This window comes from Epargyreus clarus, unplaced genomic scaffold (genome assembly GCF_041222505.1).
Source record: "Epargyreus clarus isolate Ecla_fem2 unplaced genomic scaffold, WU_Ecla_fem_2.2 ptg000033l, whole genome shotgun sequence".
NCBI lineage: Eukaryota > Metazoa > Arthropoda > Insecta > Lepidoptera > Hesperiidae > Epargyreus > Epargyreus clarus.
The window spans coordinates 958,852-978,821 of NW_027332238.1; the positions used below are offsets into that span (position 1 = coordinate 958,852).

Genomic DNA, 19,970 nt, shown 5'->3' on the forward strand with positions numbered 1-19,970 from the left:
TGATCACAGACAGCACACAGGGAGATCTCACTTTGCCAAAAAAAAATACGATTATAAAATATAACTAATAATTTTCTCACTGAACTACATATAAATGTTAAAATACTTACTAATATTATAAATCCGAAAGTAACTCTATCTGTGTCTGTCTGTTTGTCTGGTTGTCTCTTCTTCACGCCCAAACCACTAAACCGATTTTATTGAAATTTTGTACAAAGATAGTCTGAGACCCGAGAAAGGACATAGGATAGTTTTTATCCCGGAAATCCCACGGGAACTAGGGATGGCGATCTAAGATCGATTAATCGGAGAATCGATCTTTTGGACCCAAAACATCGATTATTTTAATCGATATTAGTAAGGATTGAATCGTAATGCATTTGATCAAGTGATGATCTTTAGCAAAGTTGAAGGTACGAATTTTCAGTTTTATGTATGTTAGTATGTTATATTATTTTCTTTTAAACGCGGGCGAAGCGCGGGCAAAAACTAGTTGATTATACAAAAAAGTGAAAAAAGGTTATCTATAAATAAAACACTGTGTTCTTAAAAAAACATTATCATTTTATTATAATCTATACATGAGATCAACATTAAAAAAACAATTCTTATTTAATAATCTGTTTCGACACACATATAAAAACATATGAAATATTTACAACACTATCTATTATTATATGAACTAAAAATGTATGAAGAACATACGAATCAATATTAATTATTTATTTATTATTTTGAAGGTGGTAGAACCCTTTGTGGTTCGACTCCGGCGGCACCACCGCCACACCTATTTCTACCTAATAACAGCAGTATTAGGCGCTGCTGTGTTCTGTTTTGAAGGGTGTGGTAAGGGAGACAGACTTTTCCGAGGCGTTCCAGCTTAGTCCTCAGGGGTAGCGGCGCATCTGTGGTCGACCTCAGGTAAGAATATCTAATCCTATCTGGGGTTGATTACAGATGTCCATGGGCGGCAGAAGCCACTTACCATCAGGTGGACTGCATGCTCGTCTGCTACTCATATATTATAAAAAAAAAAAAATTAGAAACCTATTTTTAATAATATAAGAGTAGCAGATAAGCATGCAGTCTACCTGATGGTAAGTCGCTGCTATAGACATCTGTACAACCCCAGATAAGATTAGATTCCTATCTGAGGTCGGCCACAGAGTTGCTACCCTCGAGGACTAAGGAACGCCTATGATAAGTAACTCCCTTACCACACCCTTCAAACCAGAATACAGCAGCGCTACACTGCTGTTATAACAGAAATAGATGTGGCAGTGGTACTGGAGTCGAACCACAAGGTTCTACCACCTTCAATGAAATGAAATGAAATGAAATATATTTATTTTGTATAGGCCAACGGCGGCACTTACAAATTGTCAGTTACAATATTTTCTGAAACTACTACCGGATCGGAACGTGACCTCTACTGGGAAGATCCGGTAAGAAACTCAGTGGGTTTGTCTTTTTTAATTTTAAAAATAATTATTCTCTTTTTAATTTTTTTTAAATGCCATTATTTTTACATATAATTAATAAAGCATTAGCTCCAGTATCTTGCTTTACATTTATCTAAAAAAAAGAGAAGAAGAAAAGAGAAGAAGAAGAAGAAGAAAGAGAGAAGAGAAAGAAGAAAATTCGTTACATTAGGGAAATATCCTTATTCTTTATGCTTTTACTTATTCTTTTCTTTCTTTTATAATTATGGACATAATGACATATTTGGACATCCCCTTCCATAGTGTAGTCTACTGATTACATTGTATCATTTCGGCAATAAAGTCAGTATTAACGAAAATAATACTATTTTTATACTTATTTTGATTTAAGCGTGAACGTTGGTGACGTCACGCTATGACATCCCATACAAAACTTCAAGCAATTCCCTAAAAAATGACGTCATTTCACCTGAATTAGCTTCAAACAAGATGGCGGATACAGTATTTTATAGTTTTATTTGATTTAAAATATAATAATCTTAGTTTTTTTAACTGGGTCATTTTGGAGAATCCTTTACAATATGTTATTTAACTTAAATCATTTATTCTGTGATTTTTTAATACTATCATCATGCCCATTCTCATACTGTTCGCAACCTTGCTTATAATGATTAGGTTAGGTTAGGTTTGTCCCTGTAGTACCGGGACCAGAATAGGGCTACGGTATCCCCTGCCTGTCGTAGGAGGCGACTAAAAGGGGGCTTTCGGGGTTGCGGACGACAAGAGTGGGAGCTCGAACCGTCCAGCAAGCGACCCCGGGAAGGACGACGGTATGTGTGGTCGCATACCGTCGTAAACACCAGACGGTGTGGAGAGCGCCTGGGCTCACCTGGGAGAAGCCCGAAGAGGCGACGCGTTCAGAGGACTCCGGTTGCGTTCCGTTGGAGATCCCGGAGTCCTCTTCGCAGTGGTGACGACGGCCACCGGGGGGTTTTAGTGCGATAAAAATCCCACATAACCCCGTGTCGCTCCCACGACACCGGGTACCTTTTGAAAGTTTCCCCCTCGTCGACAAAAACGGTTAGGTTAAGCTTCAGACGGCGGTTGCCACGTAACCGACCGCATCTTCCTGTTAATCTCTAGCAATATAAGATTACATCGTGCCAGCTGTGCGGGCCGGAGCTGCGGCGTGGGGTCCCGGGTTCGTTCCCCGGCGGGCTCGCGCTGGGAGCGACGGAGCGCTCTACGCCGCCTCGCTCTCGCTGTCGCTGGGTAATTAACTAATTTATATAGGTTACTTTAAAAACTACGAAATAAAATTTAAAATAAATATAGTTCAAAAAACTAAAAAACACGCTTTTATGATAAAATTAACTAAAAAGTAGAAAATCTAAATGAATCTAGGAATCAATTAAGGAACAGTAAATAGTATAATTGTGAAATAAATCTACAAAGTTTGAACGAAATCTGGCCGTTTAAAACGGGTCAAAATCGCGCCCAAAGAAGTCGGTTACAAACATACAAACAAACATACAAACATACAGGTGAAGCTAATAAAAAGCGTGTAAAAAATAAACACCAGAGTGTTTAAAAATAATTATAATTTACTTTTGAAACGAGATAATGTTATATATAAATGTTAAATTTAAAAAAGAAAATAGGAGAGTATTTAAAAATAATTATAAGTTTAATTTTGAAACTAAGTAATAATTGTTAAATTTACAAAAAGAAATAGCAGAGTATTTAAAAATATGTAGCTGTTAAATAAACTATTTATATAGATTACTTTTAAAACCAAGAAATAATAAGTATTAAATAGAAAATAGCAACTATTTAAAAATAATTATATGTTACTTTTGAAACTAAGAAATACTAAGAATTAAAAATTAAAATAGAAAGTAGCCGAGTGTTTCGAAATAAATTACTATAATTTATTTAGATGTTAAATAAACTATTTTATATAGATGAATTTTAAAACAAAACAATAATTATTAAATTGAAAAAAGAAAATACAAGACTATTGAAAAATAATTAACTGAAAAGAAACAATAGACTGCTTTTGAAGATGGTAGAACCCTCTGTGGTTCGACTCCGGCGGCACCACCGTCACACCTATTTCTGTTATAACAGCTGTGTAGCGCTGTTGTGTTCTGGTTTGAAGTGTGCTAAGGAAGAAATACTTTTCCTAGGCCTTCCAACTAAGTAGCTAGGGTAGCCTCGAGGGTAGCGGCGCATCAGTGAGCGACTTCAGGTAGAAATATCTATTTATATCTGGGGTTGATTACAGATGTCCATACGGCAGTAGCCACTTACAATCAGGTGGACCGCATGCTCGTCTGCTACCCCTATATTATAAAAGAAACAATTGAAAAGGAAAGTAATGTAGCCTACTACTCCCACTCTAGTCAAATCCAACGACACTTCATATGTTAATCTGTCAAGCCCTTTGGGCAGCAGGGCTTGAGTAACAATGAAACATTAATACGCTAAAAAAATATTACTCATGTACGCATGTGAGTCATTCATCCCCACCCTTCACTTCACATAGAACTGCTGTCTGACCGGGAATCGAACCCAGAACCGTCAAGCGTCAGGTGGTGACCGCTACGCTATGCGAACGTCAACATCTAAGTAATAAGAAAAATATATTTACCAGTTTCATTTTTCTCCTTCCCTTTATAGTCATCATCCATAGATCTTGATAATGATCGCTTCTTTGGTGACTGAAAACGATATAATAAAATAACTTAGGTAATATTTAAAAAACTAAAAACCATACTTTTATTTTTAAATCGAACTAAACGTAATAATTGTTGCAATCTAGTAACATTGCCGTGATAGCCTAGTGGTTAAGAAACTCAGCTTGTTCACCGAGGAATCCCAGGTTCAAATCCCAGGACTCTGATTTATCAGTTATGTGCGATGTGCATATTAGGAATTATTTATCACTTGCCTAAACCGTGAAGGAAAACATCATGTGCAAACCTGCATACCTGAGAAATCTTAAAAAAAATGTTTTCAAAGGTATGTGAAGTCTACCAATACGCACTTGTCCAGCACGGTGGACTATGGGCTAATCCTTCTCATTCTGATAGGAGATCCATGCCCAGCAGTGAGAAAAATGTGTTGTTAATGATTCTTGTGGAAGAAAATTATGTGAGATTTCCCAAGAACTTCCCTCCTCAAAGTAAAAAAAGTGTGTTAATTAGATCAGATTTGGCTTGTCCCTTCCTTCCCTAAACGCCTCACTTAATAATGGACACCCCCTTATCAGATATTTGCATAAGTAAAGTTAAACCCACGCGTCTCTTCTGCTTCTGATAGTGTTGTGAGTCGTAGAACTGCGGTTGCGAGCGCCTCACTCTGCCCGTCCTGCGTCTGATATCCTCCACCGCGGGCAGTGAGTCCGCACCGCGACGGGACGCGAAGAATGTGTGGCCGCACTTGCAGGCTTTTGATGCTACCGCTACCTGGAATATTTAACATTCAATCCATTATGAAGGGATCCATCTTTCAGTCTTTTAAGGCACACTGAAGGTGGTAGAACCCTTTGTGGTTCGACTCCAGCGGCACCACCGCCACACCTATTTCTACTTAATAGCAGCAGTGTTAGGCGCTGCTGTGTTCCGGTTTGAAGGGTGTGGTAAGGGAGACAGACTTTTCTGAGGCGTTCCAGCTTAGTCGTCAGGGGTAGCGGCGCATCTGTGGCCGACCTCAGGTAGGAATATCTAATCCTATCTGGGGTTGATTGCAGATGTCCATGGGCGGCAGTAGCCACTTACCATCATGTGGACTGCATGCTCGTCTGCTACTCCTATATTATAAAAAAAAAAAAAAAAAACTGGTGGCCATAGACCGCCCATTGGCCCCACTCCAACCGGTCCCGTGCCCTCTTAATCCATCAGTTTCCAGTCTTCTGCAGGTTGTTGGTCTACCTAATCCACTACTCATAACTGGCATGACTTAACCTTCTCTTGCCTAAAGATGGTAGGTATAGTGTAAATAAAGCAAATTGCGAGTATTGAAGTTTACGATTACGACAACACCAAAGCCACACATATTTCTGTTTATGACCTCTGTGAAATGTTCCTGTGTTCTAGTTTAAGGGGTGTGGTACGGCAGACAGTAACGGCGCATCTGTAGTTGAGTTAAGGTGGGAATCTAATCTTATCTGGGGTTGATTACAGATGTTCATGGGCAGCAGTAGCCACTTACCATCAGGTGGACTGCATGCTCGTCTGCTACTCCTGTATTATAAAAAAAATATCAATTGTGTGTTTTTGGGAAATACATTTCTACCAGGTGGACTAAATACTTATTTGGTATGACTATACTCTATATATATATGTTTCTATATACCTGGTATAATAGTAAGTATTCCTACCTGAGGTTGGCCACAGATGCCACAGTATGTCTCCCTTACCACACCCTTCAACACGGAACAGCAGCGCCTAACACTGCTGTTATTATACAAAAATAGGTGTGACGGTGGTGCCGCCGGAGGTTAACCACGAAGGGTTCTGCTACCCTTAAATAGTGCCACCATAAGTCCTTGACATAGACACTCACCTGCATCTCACATTTAGGACAACTTTTGGCAATCATCTTATTTTTACCCATTTTAAAAAATAAAATTTATCGCAACTAAAGTATGTTACTAATATTAATTATAGTATAATAATCTCTGGTTAGTTTTATTGGTTTTCTTTTGTATTTTAATCGAACTTTGACGCGAAAGAGTGAATGTAATCAATTAATTAAAATGACAATGTTTATAAAAAAAGACAATTTGACAATTTATTTTTAAAATCGAAGTGCGTTCGAAATAAGGACGATTCGTTCAGAAATTGAAAATAGCGGCTTTTATGTTTTACAGTCATAAAACCTGTAATTTATAGATAAAAAAGAAGTAATGCAATTTTGAATTACTATACTTAACTGTAAACGTAACGTAACGTTATTGTATATTTAATTCAACGTTAAATGTAACTTAACGTTGAATTAAATATACAATAACGTACAACAAAATAATAGCATATATTTAGTTGCTTTAAATCACAACACATTTTTATAATTTTTAGAGTCTGTTTACTTCTATTATAAATTTTAAATATGACATGTGTTTATATAAGACGAAGAAGGACAAATAATACAAAGATCAAGTTATATACATGAAAGGAGATGTTTCAAAATGTATGGGCTCCCGGCCACCTTTTGTACACTATACTAAAAACTAAGATAACATGCAAAGAACAATTCGTAGGGGTTCATTTTCTTCAAATCATGTTCGTTTAATTGTTAAAAAACAATAATTTACACTTAAACTTGCAACACAATAGTGGAAAAACATCATGGCGGTAGTGATTACCGTAATAATGTCATCTGTCATTCTATTTTAACTTACTATACAATGTCGCCCATCGACAAGTGACCGCCCGAAATATTCTGAATATTCATGAAAAATGATGGAAAATAAACTTCAAAAGGGGGGGTCTATCTTTAATATTTTTGAAGTTATTCAATTTTTTACTTTTTAAGTAGCGTTTGTGACCTTGGTTTACATTTTTTACCATATCTCCTACGTTTTTGGCTCGATTTGGATTTTGTTTATTGTTTCTAAAAGCTGATGAGTTACTTTAACGGATTTAGTAACATTTCTTTCAAAACTTTATAGACTATGAAAAAAAAAGGGACGTTTAGCCTTTTTTTTTCAAAAAAAATATGTTGATTTTTTTTAAATCAAGTGGAACTCCATAAAATGTCCCCATAAGAGTACTTTTATAACCATTATTTATAATTTACTACATAACAGCTACAAATTCACAAAACATTATTAATACCTATCTATTAAAAAAAATTAACAAATAACTTCTTGAACATTTGGCATGATTCAAATAAAAACGGTTCCTAGAAACAGTTTTTTAACAATGGGTCCACACCGCGTGCGCATTGTTGTCGACTTATCGGCTAGCGTTACTTCATTTAGTTGCTTGTTAACTGTTCCTGTGACGCTACGTATTTTTTTATTTGTGCCCTATTTAATTTAGTGAAGAAAAGTTAATTTTAAGCTATTGCATAGCTTTTATCGCGGGCTTTAATTTTGGCTTATAATCCGTTCGGAAATCTTAAAATTGTGTGAAGTACATTTTATATTCCCATTATAAAATTCAAAATTATATTCCCACATTATCCAAATAGTATGTTCTATCAACATAAGCTATATTGAATTCTGGATTAATAAAATAACGTAAAAGAATGTTTGTAATTTTTAAACGTATAATTACAACTGACAGACTTGACAGTACAAAATCAAAACGCCATTATGATTTTTGGCGCCATTTTTGTTTGTTTGATAAAAAATGCTATGCAATAGCTTTACCGCGGCAGTCTCCGAGTGCCACACGTATTTTTTTATCTCTACAATGGTTCGATTGTGTGATCTACAGCCATCTCATGTGGCAGATATGCATTTTATTTACGGTGTTTGTAATGGGAATGCACGCGCAGCTGTCAAAGAGTACAGACGACGCTATCCAGATAGACCAGCACTTGGGTACAGATCTTTCATTGCCGTACATCGTAATTTTTGCGAAAGAGGATTATTTCCACAACAAAATGAGCCCGGCGTGATTATTGATGTAGGCGTGGAAGAGGAAGTGTTACGTTTAATACGCGCTAACCCTATGCTAAGCATTCGTCTCCTATCGATAAGAGTCGGTATACCGAGAGTAAGAATATGGAGAATTCTCAAAAAAGAAGGCCTGCACCCTTATCATTTCCGACGAGCACAACGTTTGGAAGGTATCGATTACGGTCCGAGATCTGTTTTTTGTAATTGGATACTTGCACAGCAAAGAACTTACATCAATTTTATGAGGAAGATTTTGTGGACAGATGAGGCCACTTTCACAAGGGCGGGTATAACAAATCACCGCAACCTCCACGTATGGGCCACTGAAAATCCACATGCCATTCGGGAAACCACTTTCCAGTCACAGTTTTCCATAAATGTATGGGCTGGAATGATAGACGATCACCTAATTGGCCCATTCGTATTACCAAACAGGCTGGATCAACACGCGTATTTGGATTTTTTAAAAAATACGTTACCAATGCTTTTGGAGGATGTACCGCTGGAAACAAGAAGGCGGATGCAGCTGCAATTAGATGGAGCTCCAGCACACTTTGCGCGTCTAGTTCGTAGTTATTTAAATGAAAATTATCCGCGGTGGATTGGCCGAGGAGGTCCCATTGCTTGGCCGCCGCGATCTCCCGACCTTACGCCCCTAGATTTTTATCTTTGGGGCTACATGAAACAGAAAGTTTATGCCATGCCCATTGAAAACCGCGAGCAATTATCAACCAGAATTTTTGCTGCTGCTGCGGAAATAAAAGAAAAACGTGCAGAATTGCGTCGTACTACCACAAGTGTAGCCATAAGGGCTTTAGTTTGTTTACAGGAGGGTGGGGGACATGTTGAACATCTAATCAACTAACATTCTTATTTTTTTATGTTCGTGTGTTTTTTTATGTTTATGTTATAAAGATATTTTTATTGATTGATTGTTTTTAATTATCATCCTCATAATTATTTTAAGCTTTTAGTACTCACTGCTAAGAGCAGGGATATTAAATTGACTTTCCTATTTTTTTCGTAAATTTTACTATTGACAGTAAACTGACAATAAACTCTAATAGTTTATCATTGGATTTTGTTACAGGTAGGTATTAATGATGTTCTGTGAATTTGTAGCTGTTATGTAGTAGATTATAAATAATTATTTAAAAAGTGCTATTATGGGGACATTTTTTGGAATTACACTTGATTTTCAAAAAAAAACAACATATTTTTTTTGAAAAAAAAAAGGCTAAACGTCCCTTTTTTTTCATAGTCTATAAAGTTTTGAAAGAAATGTTACTAAATCAGTTAAAGTAACTCATCAGCTTTTAGAAACAATAAACAAAATCCAAATCGAGCCAAAAACGTAGGAGATATGGTAAAAAATGTAAACCAAGGTCACAAACGCTACTTAAAAAGTAAAAAATTGAATAACTTCAAAAATATTAAAGATAGACCCCCCCTTTTGAAGTTTATTTTCCATCATTTTTCATGAATATTCAGAAAATTTCGGGCGGTCACTTGCCGATGGGCCACACTGTATACATTATATACTTTTTAATATATTTTTTCGTGAATGGGTGTAGATCAATGACATTTTATACTTATTATTAGTAGTATATCGATGGTGTAGATATATAAATATTGTATTGTGTGTATTGAGAAACAATACCTATATTTGATAAACATTAATTATATTTACTTTCATAAATCTTGACTTAAAATAAACATACCAAAATATGCACTTCTGTACCAATTTATTTTAGTTAAAACGTTTAAACGTGTAAATAGAACAACTTTAAGTACACATTTAGATAATATTTTATTTATTCTTCACTTAGATACATTATTTATTCAATATCTTCCCTTATCAATATTTTCATCCAATCATGTAGCAGGTTCTGTAATATCCTGTGACGATCTCAGCCCAAACATCAAACAATGGTCATAATGTGAACGCAGCTACCTACGAGTACGGTTCGTTGCCCAGCGATGCAGTTGCAATAATAACTGATTATTTTGTCATCCCAAGAATGTCCTTGTCTTGCTATTGTAGTTGTCTAAAAAAGAGAAATAACGATTATTTCACGATTAATACAACTAACTGATGTATATTTTACCTGATGATATTGAATCCTTGTCAACACAATTGGCTACTTGACACTTTTTGGGAAACTGTTTTAATGAATTCATATACGTATTATATATGCCTTTCATTGATCATTTTTTCGAAAAAAGGGCTATTTATTAATAAAAAACATATTTTTATTACGGTAAACGGAACGTTACGCCAAAACAGGCGGTCAAGTGTCATTTCGTAGCGTGACGTCAACACATTGAAAATATAGAAATAAACTTCGACGCTACACATACTTCAGGGGAAATCTTGGGAATTATTTAACTTTTATTAGTACAATTGCAAGAATTTCAAATTACAAGGCGTGTGCAGTGACGATGTGTTCAAGTACGATCGCTAAATATCCTAACAAATTTGCTTATACAAGTTCCTAAACCCAAATCTCATAAACGTTAAAGAACTTGCAGATTCTTATATGTTTAAATCCTCTGTTTGCAAGCAATGACATTTTATACTATCTATGTAAGAGAAGTATTATTGAAAAAAAGGAATAAATTTAGTAACTCTCGAGTGATTCGTCAATTCCAAATCACTGGAACGGGATGTAATCAAAACAAAACAGCAAGTGGAAGTATTCATATATTTAATATATTATATAGATGTCTATGATAAGAATAGAATGAGAGTTATGAGAATTCTATTTTAAGGGCCCATTCTGTAATTAATAGGACACAATTAAAATATTTCATGACTGTGTTATTATTGATGGTGCATGTGCACTGATTAAGTTACATGACTGTATAATTAAAAATACATGATTTGCTAATATTAGTATTTTATTAACCGATTTCTTTGTTTATTTGGTTTATATGGTTTTATTAGTGAGTACACACGGTAGAACTTTTGTATATATTTATCATATGTTACAATTACAATAATTACTACAGATCACCTAAGCTAAATTTTTGTGCTGCTTGCGTGTCTGCTTTACTTCATTACTAAAATTATTTTCCGTAACAAATGGATATATATTTTTATCACTGTCATTTTCAGAATTAAATTGCAATGCAATAATAGGAACTGTATGGTCACTTTTCTTCCTTCATCTTGTTGGGTAGGTTACGCAAGTAAAGAAGTACTATTTCCCGTGTACTTTACTTTATGTATTTCAGACTGGTGCCCACTTTCGAAACTTTTGGCTCCTCACTTCTTCTAGGCAGGACAGTCATCACATTTTCATTTTCATTGATGTATCTTGTATTCAGGACAACTTTTACTTTTCATGAAACACAAACTTGCCTTCCTCTTAAACTGCACATACTCTATAACGTCGTCACTATACGATTGTCGGGAAGATCTGTAAATATAAATATAACCAATTAATAACCTTAAAACAGTTCACATAAGAATATAAGTATATTTAAAAAAATCTTAATAATCACTTGAAGACAACCTTTCTTCTGTCTGAAGTCAGTTAAGAAATGTTTTAATTGTCCGATATGATTAAATGTAAATATAAGGAATGTTTTACTTACGTTGTTTATTTGATATTTCCATAGGTTATCTCACGGAAGTTTTTGTATCCATTTTGATTTATTGCACTGCATATATGGAGATTCTTTAAGCAGGTTCACGCTATCAGCTTTAATATAGTATGGCTTTATTTCGGTTCACAACATAAATTCAACCAACTCTAACAGCAAACGATTTAATTATTATTTGTCTTGTTTGGTTTCGATGTAGTGACGTCACATGACATTTGAGGCAGCACTGTCGCCGTTTTGGCATGAAGTTATAGGTAAATATGGAGGCCAGACTTAGAACAAAATCTTGAGGCAAATACCTACGTATCTCTATCCCGCTTTCTGTGGGCCGACCTCTCTTTCTAGTGTGGACTATAGTATTGCTATCTTCTTCTTTAAATCTCCTAGAAAATTTTTAGAATTAGTCACCACACTAGCCTAACCAGAAGTTAAACACTGTCAAATAATTTACCTTTAAATAAATACTTGAACTATGATTAGTTCAATTGAAAATCCCAAAATCGTAGGTCACGTATGCATATCTGGGCTGGCAATACAACGAATTATAATCCCATTTCTTAAGGATTCGGTAATGTGGCAACATTGGCCCTATGTGCCAAAATAAATAAAGGTTACCCTATTTAGACAGAGAGGGTCTGCCCACAGAGAGCGAGATGGTGATACATAGGTTTTGCTTCAAGTAGGTATTCGAAGTGTGTTCTCCATATTTACCTATAACTTCATGCGTTTTGGGATTTAAAATCCACAGATAAAAAATCGAAAAATTCTTTTTAAAAATTAAAATACTTAGAACGTATTAAAAAATAAACGAAATACTGCATAATTTATGTTTACTTATAAGCTATCATATCCAACATATTTCATATTTTATTGTTATAACTGTCAAGTACCCAATTCACAGCGATCGCACGAAAATCACAAAAGTCCATAAAACATAAGCTGGGTAAACAAGTAAGGTAGAATCAGTCCAAAATCGTAAGCAGCACAGAGCAAAAACATATTCAGAATTGAAATGGAATCTTATCATCAGTACATATTTATTCAACGTTTACATTGGATTCCACTAGTATATAATATGTATATATCCACTTTTACACATATCAAATTGACAACTTCTTCTTTTTTAATTTGACATGTCACTTACATCTATAAAACCAGATACTATTTAAAAGGTGGTTTTGTTATAATTAATTAAATTCAGAAATAATGACGGGTTATCCAAAAAGAAGGCATGGTTGTAAAGTACTAAGGTAACAATAACTTTACGACAAAAACAGCGAAATACAGAATTACCGACATCCAAAGAGTATAGTAACCTATGTGTGGGGTACACATAGGTTCCCTGACCGACATCGACAGTTTTGAAAACTTGACATTGACAGTATTCCGCCATATTTAATATTTCAATGAGGAATGCTTATTTTAAATATTTTTAAACAGGAATACTTTAGGTTATCAAAATATATGTGTATTTTTCTTCAATTATACAAACTATTCGTGTTTTTTAGATATAGTGTACATGAGATGGCCGAAAATGAAACATCTCCTTTAAAGAAAAGCAATTCAATTTCAAACTAAGAGTCTGTTTAGTTACTACGTCTATGTTATCTGTGATGTCAAGTTGTCATGGAAACGTCACTCAAACATTGAATTATTGACGTTTTTCAGCTGTTGACGCTATACGTAGTTTAGTTTATATTATTTACGTATTACTTAATTTAATAAATAAACAATGTTTGTTGATTACATAATGGCAATAAAGCCACTCTTGTTTATAACATGGTATATGTGAAACATTAAAATGTCTTCGGAAAAGAAACGTATATCTAAATTTAAGAAACCAGATAAGACTAGCATCTTCAATAAATATGTTATGTGCGACCATTGTGAAAAGAAAGAGCCGAATAAGCAAAAATTAAAGGTTCATATCAAAGATTGTGTGACGAGGAGGACGTGTACTTGGTGTAATATAGTTTTTAGGAATCGCGGGAACCTCTACAGCCATTCCTTGCATTTGCATGGAAAAAATCTTGGGTATGTACTTATTTAATTACATTAGGCCTTGGTACATTGCTTTTTGCGTTCAATTTTTTGGTAATTTTATGAAATTGATTTGACAGCTGTCAATTGAATCTTTTAATATTGCGTGTTACATTGTTAAAGGCACTCATCACATACAGCCATGATTGATAAATTAATTTCAACAACATTTGTTTTTATGTCGTTTCTTATTAATTTAAAGTATTGAAAAAAATATTTAACTATTTGATAATCATGTCAACAAAAATGTAAACATATCATTTAACAATTATGAATTGAGTGTTTAATGAAAATTAAATGAAGAACTTTAATCAATAACTCCCTTATTTTGGCAATAAATATAAAAGCCATTTTGTTAAAAAGTGTGTTGCTTTGCATTCCAACTATTTGCCCTCCACACAGTATGTGTATGGCATAACAGTGTTTAAAAAGTAAATTATTGATTTTTCTCAATCAGACTATCACCTTATATTTTGAATTCAACATGTTACATATGGATGTTTGTTAAATTGTTTGTTAAATAAAACAATGGCAGCTGAAGAGTGTGAAGTGAATTCAGAAGAGAGTGAAGTGAAAAATCCACCCCTCATACTAAGATTGAAAACTAAAAGGTGATTATGATTGGTTTTAATTTTACAAACAAATTTGAATGAAAGTGTGAAAGTTTTTTTGGGCAAAGATCTATTTTTAAGTCCAAAATAATGATATTTTTTTTTATAAAATGTTATTTTTGTAGAGTTGTTGTGTGTAAAGTGAAGTAAATATAGATACATTGAAGAACCTTTTAAATGTTTTGTAACAAAGGCTTAAGTGAAAATAATATTCCTTAAATTAAAACACACTGCTGTTAAAAGGTAGAAATAGGTGTGACAGTGGTGCCCCCAGAATCAAGTTATGAAGGGTTCTATCATCTTAAAAATTGATTAACATCTTTAAAGTTGGTAGAACCCTTTGTGGTTTGAGTTCAGAAGCACCACCCTCATACCTATTTCTGCCTAATAAGAGCAGTGTTAAGCGCTGCTGTGTTCTGGTTTGAAGAGTGTGGTAAGGGAGATATCCGAGGTGTTTCAACTTAGTCCTGAAGTGCAATATGTGTGGTTAACTACAGATAGGAATCTTATCTCATCTGGGGTTGATAACAGATTCTTTTCCTTTAATTTGTCACATAATATTACTTCCCAGAATTTTATCCTTATAAGCAACACTATCAGATAGTGGAATAATATAGGGGGTGTATTTGGGTGGCGGTGGAGGGTGTATTTGGAATAATATAGAGGGTGTTTTTTTTTTCAAAATCAACTCATTCGATTCCAGGTTAGGGACAAAGTTATTTTAAAAAAGTAATGATGCAGTTTTAGTTTTATTAAAATCTGCCTCGTAACTCCTTTCAGCATTTTTAGCTAATCCTTACAGTTTCGGATTTGGCCCTGAAAGCCCGTTTGAATAATTCACTCTGTATATTTCTATATTAACTTAACACTGCTGTTATAAGGCAGGAATAGGTAAGACCGTGGTGCCTCAATTGGCAAATCATGAAAGGTTCTACCATCTTAAAAATACATACACATTATTAAGACGGATATAGGAGGAGCAGAATATAGTCAAATTAATTTATAATTAACGAGCTTGTGCCCGCGGCTTCGTTCGCGTTACGAAGCAATATTATTAACTAAGGAGATTTATACAAACTTTTAACCCCTATTATATCCCCTTGGGGGTAGAATTGATCAAAATCCTTTCTTAGCGGATGCCTACGTCATAACATCTACCTGCATGCCAAATTTCAGCCCGATCCGTCCAGTGGTTTGGGCTGTGCGTTGATAGATCACTATGTCAGTCAGCACACTTGAGTTATATATATATTTAGATTTAGATTTGTTACTATCTATTAATATTTTAATTTTCTTCTTTTCAGATTGGAAGATACTCAGAAGTACTTCTGTACGGTCTGTCCGAAATCATACGCGCAAACAACCAACCTGAAATACCATGTGAGAAAGGACCATTATAATATGAAGGCGAAAGTTGTTGAGGGCGAGTTACGAGAAATCAACGCGGTATGGGTCGAAAGAGTCCAAAACTCAGATGCATTGATAGAAATAACTAAAACTGGGCCCAGTACGTATTTGATGAAGAAAACAACGCACACAGACGCAGTTGTGGCCCCGTGTACAGACACAATCGATTTGTCGATGTTGTATCCCACTTGTTCGAGAGTCATACGTGTACCGTGCCATCTCTGTAAGAAGACGTATTATAAGCGAGATTTTAAAAAGCATATTAACGAGAAACATAAGAATGTGAAAAAACATAAGTGTAATAACTGTAGCAAGGGCTTCAAAAGGGTGTATCAGTATTTGAAACATGTGTGTAATAAGAAGCCGGGGCGCCAAAAAAGTTTTAAGATAAATAAACAAGTAGGTGATAATAATAATAGTATATCTGTATAGAGTTGTCAACTGCTAGGCACGGGTCTGCTCTTAGAATGAGGACTAGGCCATAGTCCACCGCGCTGGACAAGTGCGTATTGGTAGACTTTACATACCTTTGAAAACCATTTTTTAGGATTTTTTTAGGTATGGTTTCCACGATGTTTTCCTTCACCGTTAAAGCAAGTGATAATTAATTTCTAATACGCACATAACTTTGAAAAATCAGTGTGTGCCTGGGTTTCGAATTTCAGACCCCTCGATTAAGAGTTTTAACCACTAGCCTATAACTGCTTACGTCAACAATATTTATTTATTTTTGAAAAATTTAATTTCTTATAATTCTATTAAGTAAGTATACGGAAGGGAGTAAGGGTTTTGTTTAGGTACTTTCGCTGGCAAGGGGGAAAGGGATTAAATTTGTAAAAATCTATTTATGTAATACTAGAATAATCCTATATATTATGAGTGTTTGGTAGTCCTCAGTAGAACTCTATCGACTTCAGATAGGATAATCAGGCGCGATCACAGCAATTAGACCATTTTTTCTAACTTTAGTATTCATTGTAAAGTCCGGCATCCCCCGCGGTGGAGAAGAATCCATGTAGGGTAACCCCGCAACTGACCAAATGCAAGTAAGATACGACGGGTTGAGAAGGGCATGACCCTTGTGACCTCCTCCTGGCCGCGCCTGACTAAAATCCTATCTGGGGTTACAGATCCATTGAAGTCACTTACTATCTGGACTTCTGCACACTGCACACTTATTTCTGCCCCATAACAGAGTTAAGCGCTGCTGTGTTCTGGTTTGAAGGGTGTGGTACTTTTCGGAGACGTTCCAGCTTAGTCCGGAGGGTAGCGACGCATCTGTGGCCAACCTCAGATAGGAATAATCCTATCTGGGGTTGATTACAGATGTCCATACGGCAGTAACCACTTACCATCAGGTGGACTGCATGTTTTACTTCTATACAAATAAATTTAATCTTATCACAACTTAAATTTAGAAGAAAAGGATGTGCTTATGTATGATTAGATTAATTTATGTATTTGTAAGTTGGTGTGTTATAATTGAATGAGGTTTAAGAGAAGAAAGAAGAGTTATGTGTAAAGTTTAAGATATTATTTGTGAGGCGACCTTTTTAGTCCACAGGAGTGGTGTCGCATCTAAATATATTGGACTTTCTTATGACCTTATAAAAATCGAGTTATTTCGTATAAGATTATTTTATTTTATATAATATAAAATCATAAAGGTACCGCTGGATGTAGACTTCTGAATTTTTGCACATTCGTTCTTTATATAGCGTAAGTGAGGAATAAGATATGAATTTTGGGAATTTTACTCCTAAGTCGGTGAAATAGGGGTGAAAAGTATGTTTGAACAATCGTGAATTTTAAAGCAAACACTATAAACATTTGTATTTTTTTGATGAAATAGAAATCATGAAACATTTATTTGCTGTTAATATAAAATTGACCCCTAAAAGGGTAAAATAGGGGTTGAAAATTGGTTTGAAAATCCGTCAATTATGAAGTTAAGACTGTGAATTATTTTTATATAGCTTTCTTGGTCGTTTGATGAAAGGTTTTATTATTATTTTATTTTATAATTTATTCGTATGAAGTCACAAGCATTCCATCACAGATAATTGTATACTTTACAAATTTGATAACTTATAGCCTCAACTAATCAACTTATAGTCCTACAAACATTGATATACCTACTAATAAAAACGTAGATGGGTTACTAACAAAACAGTGGCGCCTTTTGTTGGTACTCATTGCAAGAAATGCACACTATGAAGGTGTAAGGTGCGAGTAAGATAGCACGACTAAATAAATACGCGAAAAAGTTTAAACAGAGTTCGCATGGGACAATTAACCCGTATGAAAAACTATCACATCATTATTATTTATTTATTTATTAAAAGTTGCACCAACGAAGTAATCACTAACAAATCCATTGTACACTTTATATGTATATGAGCAATAAGTGTCACTTCACTTATAGGTGCAAACGGCATGCAATAGAAAACAAGTAAGAGCTAATAGAAAATTAAATTACAGGATTACAAATTAATTAAAACATTAATATCTACAATTGAGTACATCAATCGGATAAGATGCGATAAGAATATAAAATAATTACAATTCCTAATAATATGTCTAATGATAAATATAGTCTTAAATTTTTCTCGTAAGTAATACATATTACCTATATTAAATTAGATTGCTTAGTACGATTGGCAAGTCACTCCATTTTTAAATAAAATATTTTTAATATTGGTATGATCTATAAGACGTTGTTAGGTTAGCGAATTACGTAATTACTTATGACAGAAGGTCCCTAAGTAGTGACTGAAAAAATTAACTGACTTGGTATTGCACGGATCTCACAAGTTTTCGGGGAGAACTGAGCGAGCGATTTTTTACAAGTTGTTTTTGATGGCATAATTAATGATTCATTTATTTAAAATCACAATAATCACAATTATTATTATTAATATTCATATTACATTTGTGAAGGTCTCATTATGATTAATTTATTGTATAATAGAAAATCACAAACTGTATATAATATATCTTTAGTCACATTTAGTGTTCTCTTTTTACATAGTTAAATAATGAATGTTTTACATAAGATAGAATATTATATTATAAAAATAAATACACATTTAAATAACTTTTATGCTCATGTTTATATATTGATACTTTAAAGACAATGCTAACTTTATTTATTACGCAATAATATTCTAGTGACTTCGATAATTTTATTAATTATCCTACTCCTAAGGGAACCTATCCATACTACGTGACACCCTCCCGTGACCCGTAATTTTTGTTAAGAAGTAGAGTAGAGTAGAGTAGAGTAGAAAGTTAAATAAATATATTATGGGTGAGGAACGTAATTAACTAATGTAGATGTATTTTTTATATTCACATTTGATTATCAACTGCCAAGACGATTGACAAGCGGTATTTTTAACCCAAAAAATGGTCACATAGTATGGTTACGTTCCCAAAAAATTATATATTCTGAAAACTAGTAACGTTTGGTTTGTTTACGATATAATGATATAATCTTTCGTAATTATATCATTATATCGTAACTAATATAAGAGCGAATGTGACTTTGTTTGTTACACTTTCACTTCTTAACTCACAGATTAGTAAAGATTACTCACTCCTAACAAGAAAATGTACCCAGTTTTGAGAATTGAAATAGTTGCGTAAAAAAGTTTTGCCACGTCTCCGTGCTAAAATGCCCCTTAAATATTTGAAATAATGATTTATTTATTATGTTAATTACGCAGTATTAGTTATTTATTCGTAAATTTTCTCTAAAAATGTTTTTATTCGTCAAGAATTCAAAAAAAGAACTTACTAATAAGCCGTTTGTGGCTTCATTCAATTTCAAGGCGGCGAAGTATCTTTACTAATCTATGCCTTAACCGATTGTCGTGAGATTTTGTACACACGTTGTCAGGGGTTCAGAAAAGGACATAGGGTAACTTTTATTATTAATTAGTTCAATTTTACATTTTTTCCAATAATATTAAATCGTCTATTTAGAAAAAAATACATCACAGGAATGATTTTGAGGATATTTTTTATTTATTTTATTTAATTATTTAATAGTTGTTGTATATAATTGTCGTATTTTGAATAAATGGATGTGTTGGATGCTTTGTTTTATTATAAATTTTAATTCCTTTATTTATCCCTTTAAGGGTATGGCTACTATTCACCAATTGGTTTAAGTACAGAACTATCATTTGAGCAACTGGTTGCCAATAAGTAGTGGTTCAAAAGTTG

The 19,970-nt window shown here is 34.1% G+C and overlaps 2 protein-coding genes and 1 long non-coding RNA gene across 4 annotated transcripts; 1 reads left to right on the forward strand and 2 right to left on the reverse strand.

The window, feature by feature from the left end:
- Positions 1 to 543: 543 nt before the first annotated feature.
- Positions 544 to 6,216, reverse strand: LOC140755505 (uncharacterized). 2 transcript variants are annotated; one of them, XM_073090795.1, is made up of 4 exons: positions 6,012 to 6,216; positions 4,745 to 4,912; positions 4,096 to 4,165; positions 544 to 2,722 (listed from the first exon to the last, which is right to left on the reverse strand). In XM_073090795.1, the coding sequence occupies exons 1-4, from the start codon at positions 6,060 to 6,062 to the stop codon at positions 2,529 to 2,531; spliced, it is 483 nt and encodes a 160-aa protein (XP_072946896.1). In that variant the 5' UTR covers positions 6,063 to 6,216; the 3' UTR covers positions 544 to 2,528. The 2 variants fall into 2 exon arrangements, with proteins under 2 accessions (XP_072946896.1, XP_072946897.1); XM_073090796.1 differs by having other exon boundaries at positions 544 to 2,710; positions 6,012 to 6,213.
- A 4,657-nt stretch (positions 6,217 to 10,873) lies between these two features.
- On the reverse strand, positions 10,874 to 11,908 carry LOC140755642 (uncharacterized). The gene is made up of 2 exons (XR_012103818.1): positions 11,674 to 11,908; positions 10,874 to 11,495 (listed from the first exon to the last, which is right to left on the reverse strand). It is a non-coding gene; the product is annotated as an uncharacterized LOC140755642 (long non-coding RNA).
- A 1,414-nt stretch (positions 11,909 to 13,322) lies between these two features.
- Positions 13,323 to 16,415, forward strand: LOC140755517 (uncharacterized). The gene is made up of 2 exons (XM_073090804.1): positions 13,323 to 13,716; positions 15,638 to 16,415. Exons 1-2 carry the CDS (start codon positions 13,484 to 13,486, stop codon positions 16,170 to 16,172), a joined length of 768 nt encoding a protein of 255 aa, XP_072946905.1. The 5' UTR covers positions 13,323 to 13,483; the 3' UTR covers positions 16,173 to 16,415.
- The last annotated feature ends 3,555 nt before the right edge of the window (positions 16,416 to 19,970 follow it).

What these genes read in the sequence shown, in the direction of transcription:
- LOC140755517 (XM_073090804.1), top strand. Translation starts at nt 13,484, where the DNA reads ATGTCTTCGGAAAAGAAACGTATATCTAAATTTAAGAAACCAGATAAG. An exon ending in TTGCATGGAAAAAATCTTGG is followed by an intron (nt 13,717 to 15,637) that starts GTATGTACTTAT and finishes TCTTCTTTTCAG; the next exon opens with ATTGGAAGATACTCAGAAGT.
- LOC140755505 (XM_073090795.1), bottom strand. Translation starts at nt 6,062, where the DNA reads ATGGGTAAAAATAAGATGATTGCCAAAAGTTGTCCTAAATGTGAGATG. An exon ending in GTCCTAAATGTGAGATGCAG is followed by an intron (nt 4,913 to 6,011) that starts GTGAGTGTCTAT and finishes TAAATATTCCAG; the next exon opens with GTAGCGGTAGCATCAAAAGC. An exon ending in ATCAGAAGCAGAAGAGACGC is followed by an intron (nt 4,166 to 4,744) that starts GTGGGTTTAACT and finishes TATCGTTTTCAG; the next exon opens with TCACCAAAGAAGCGATCATT.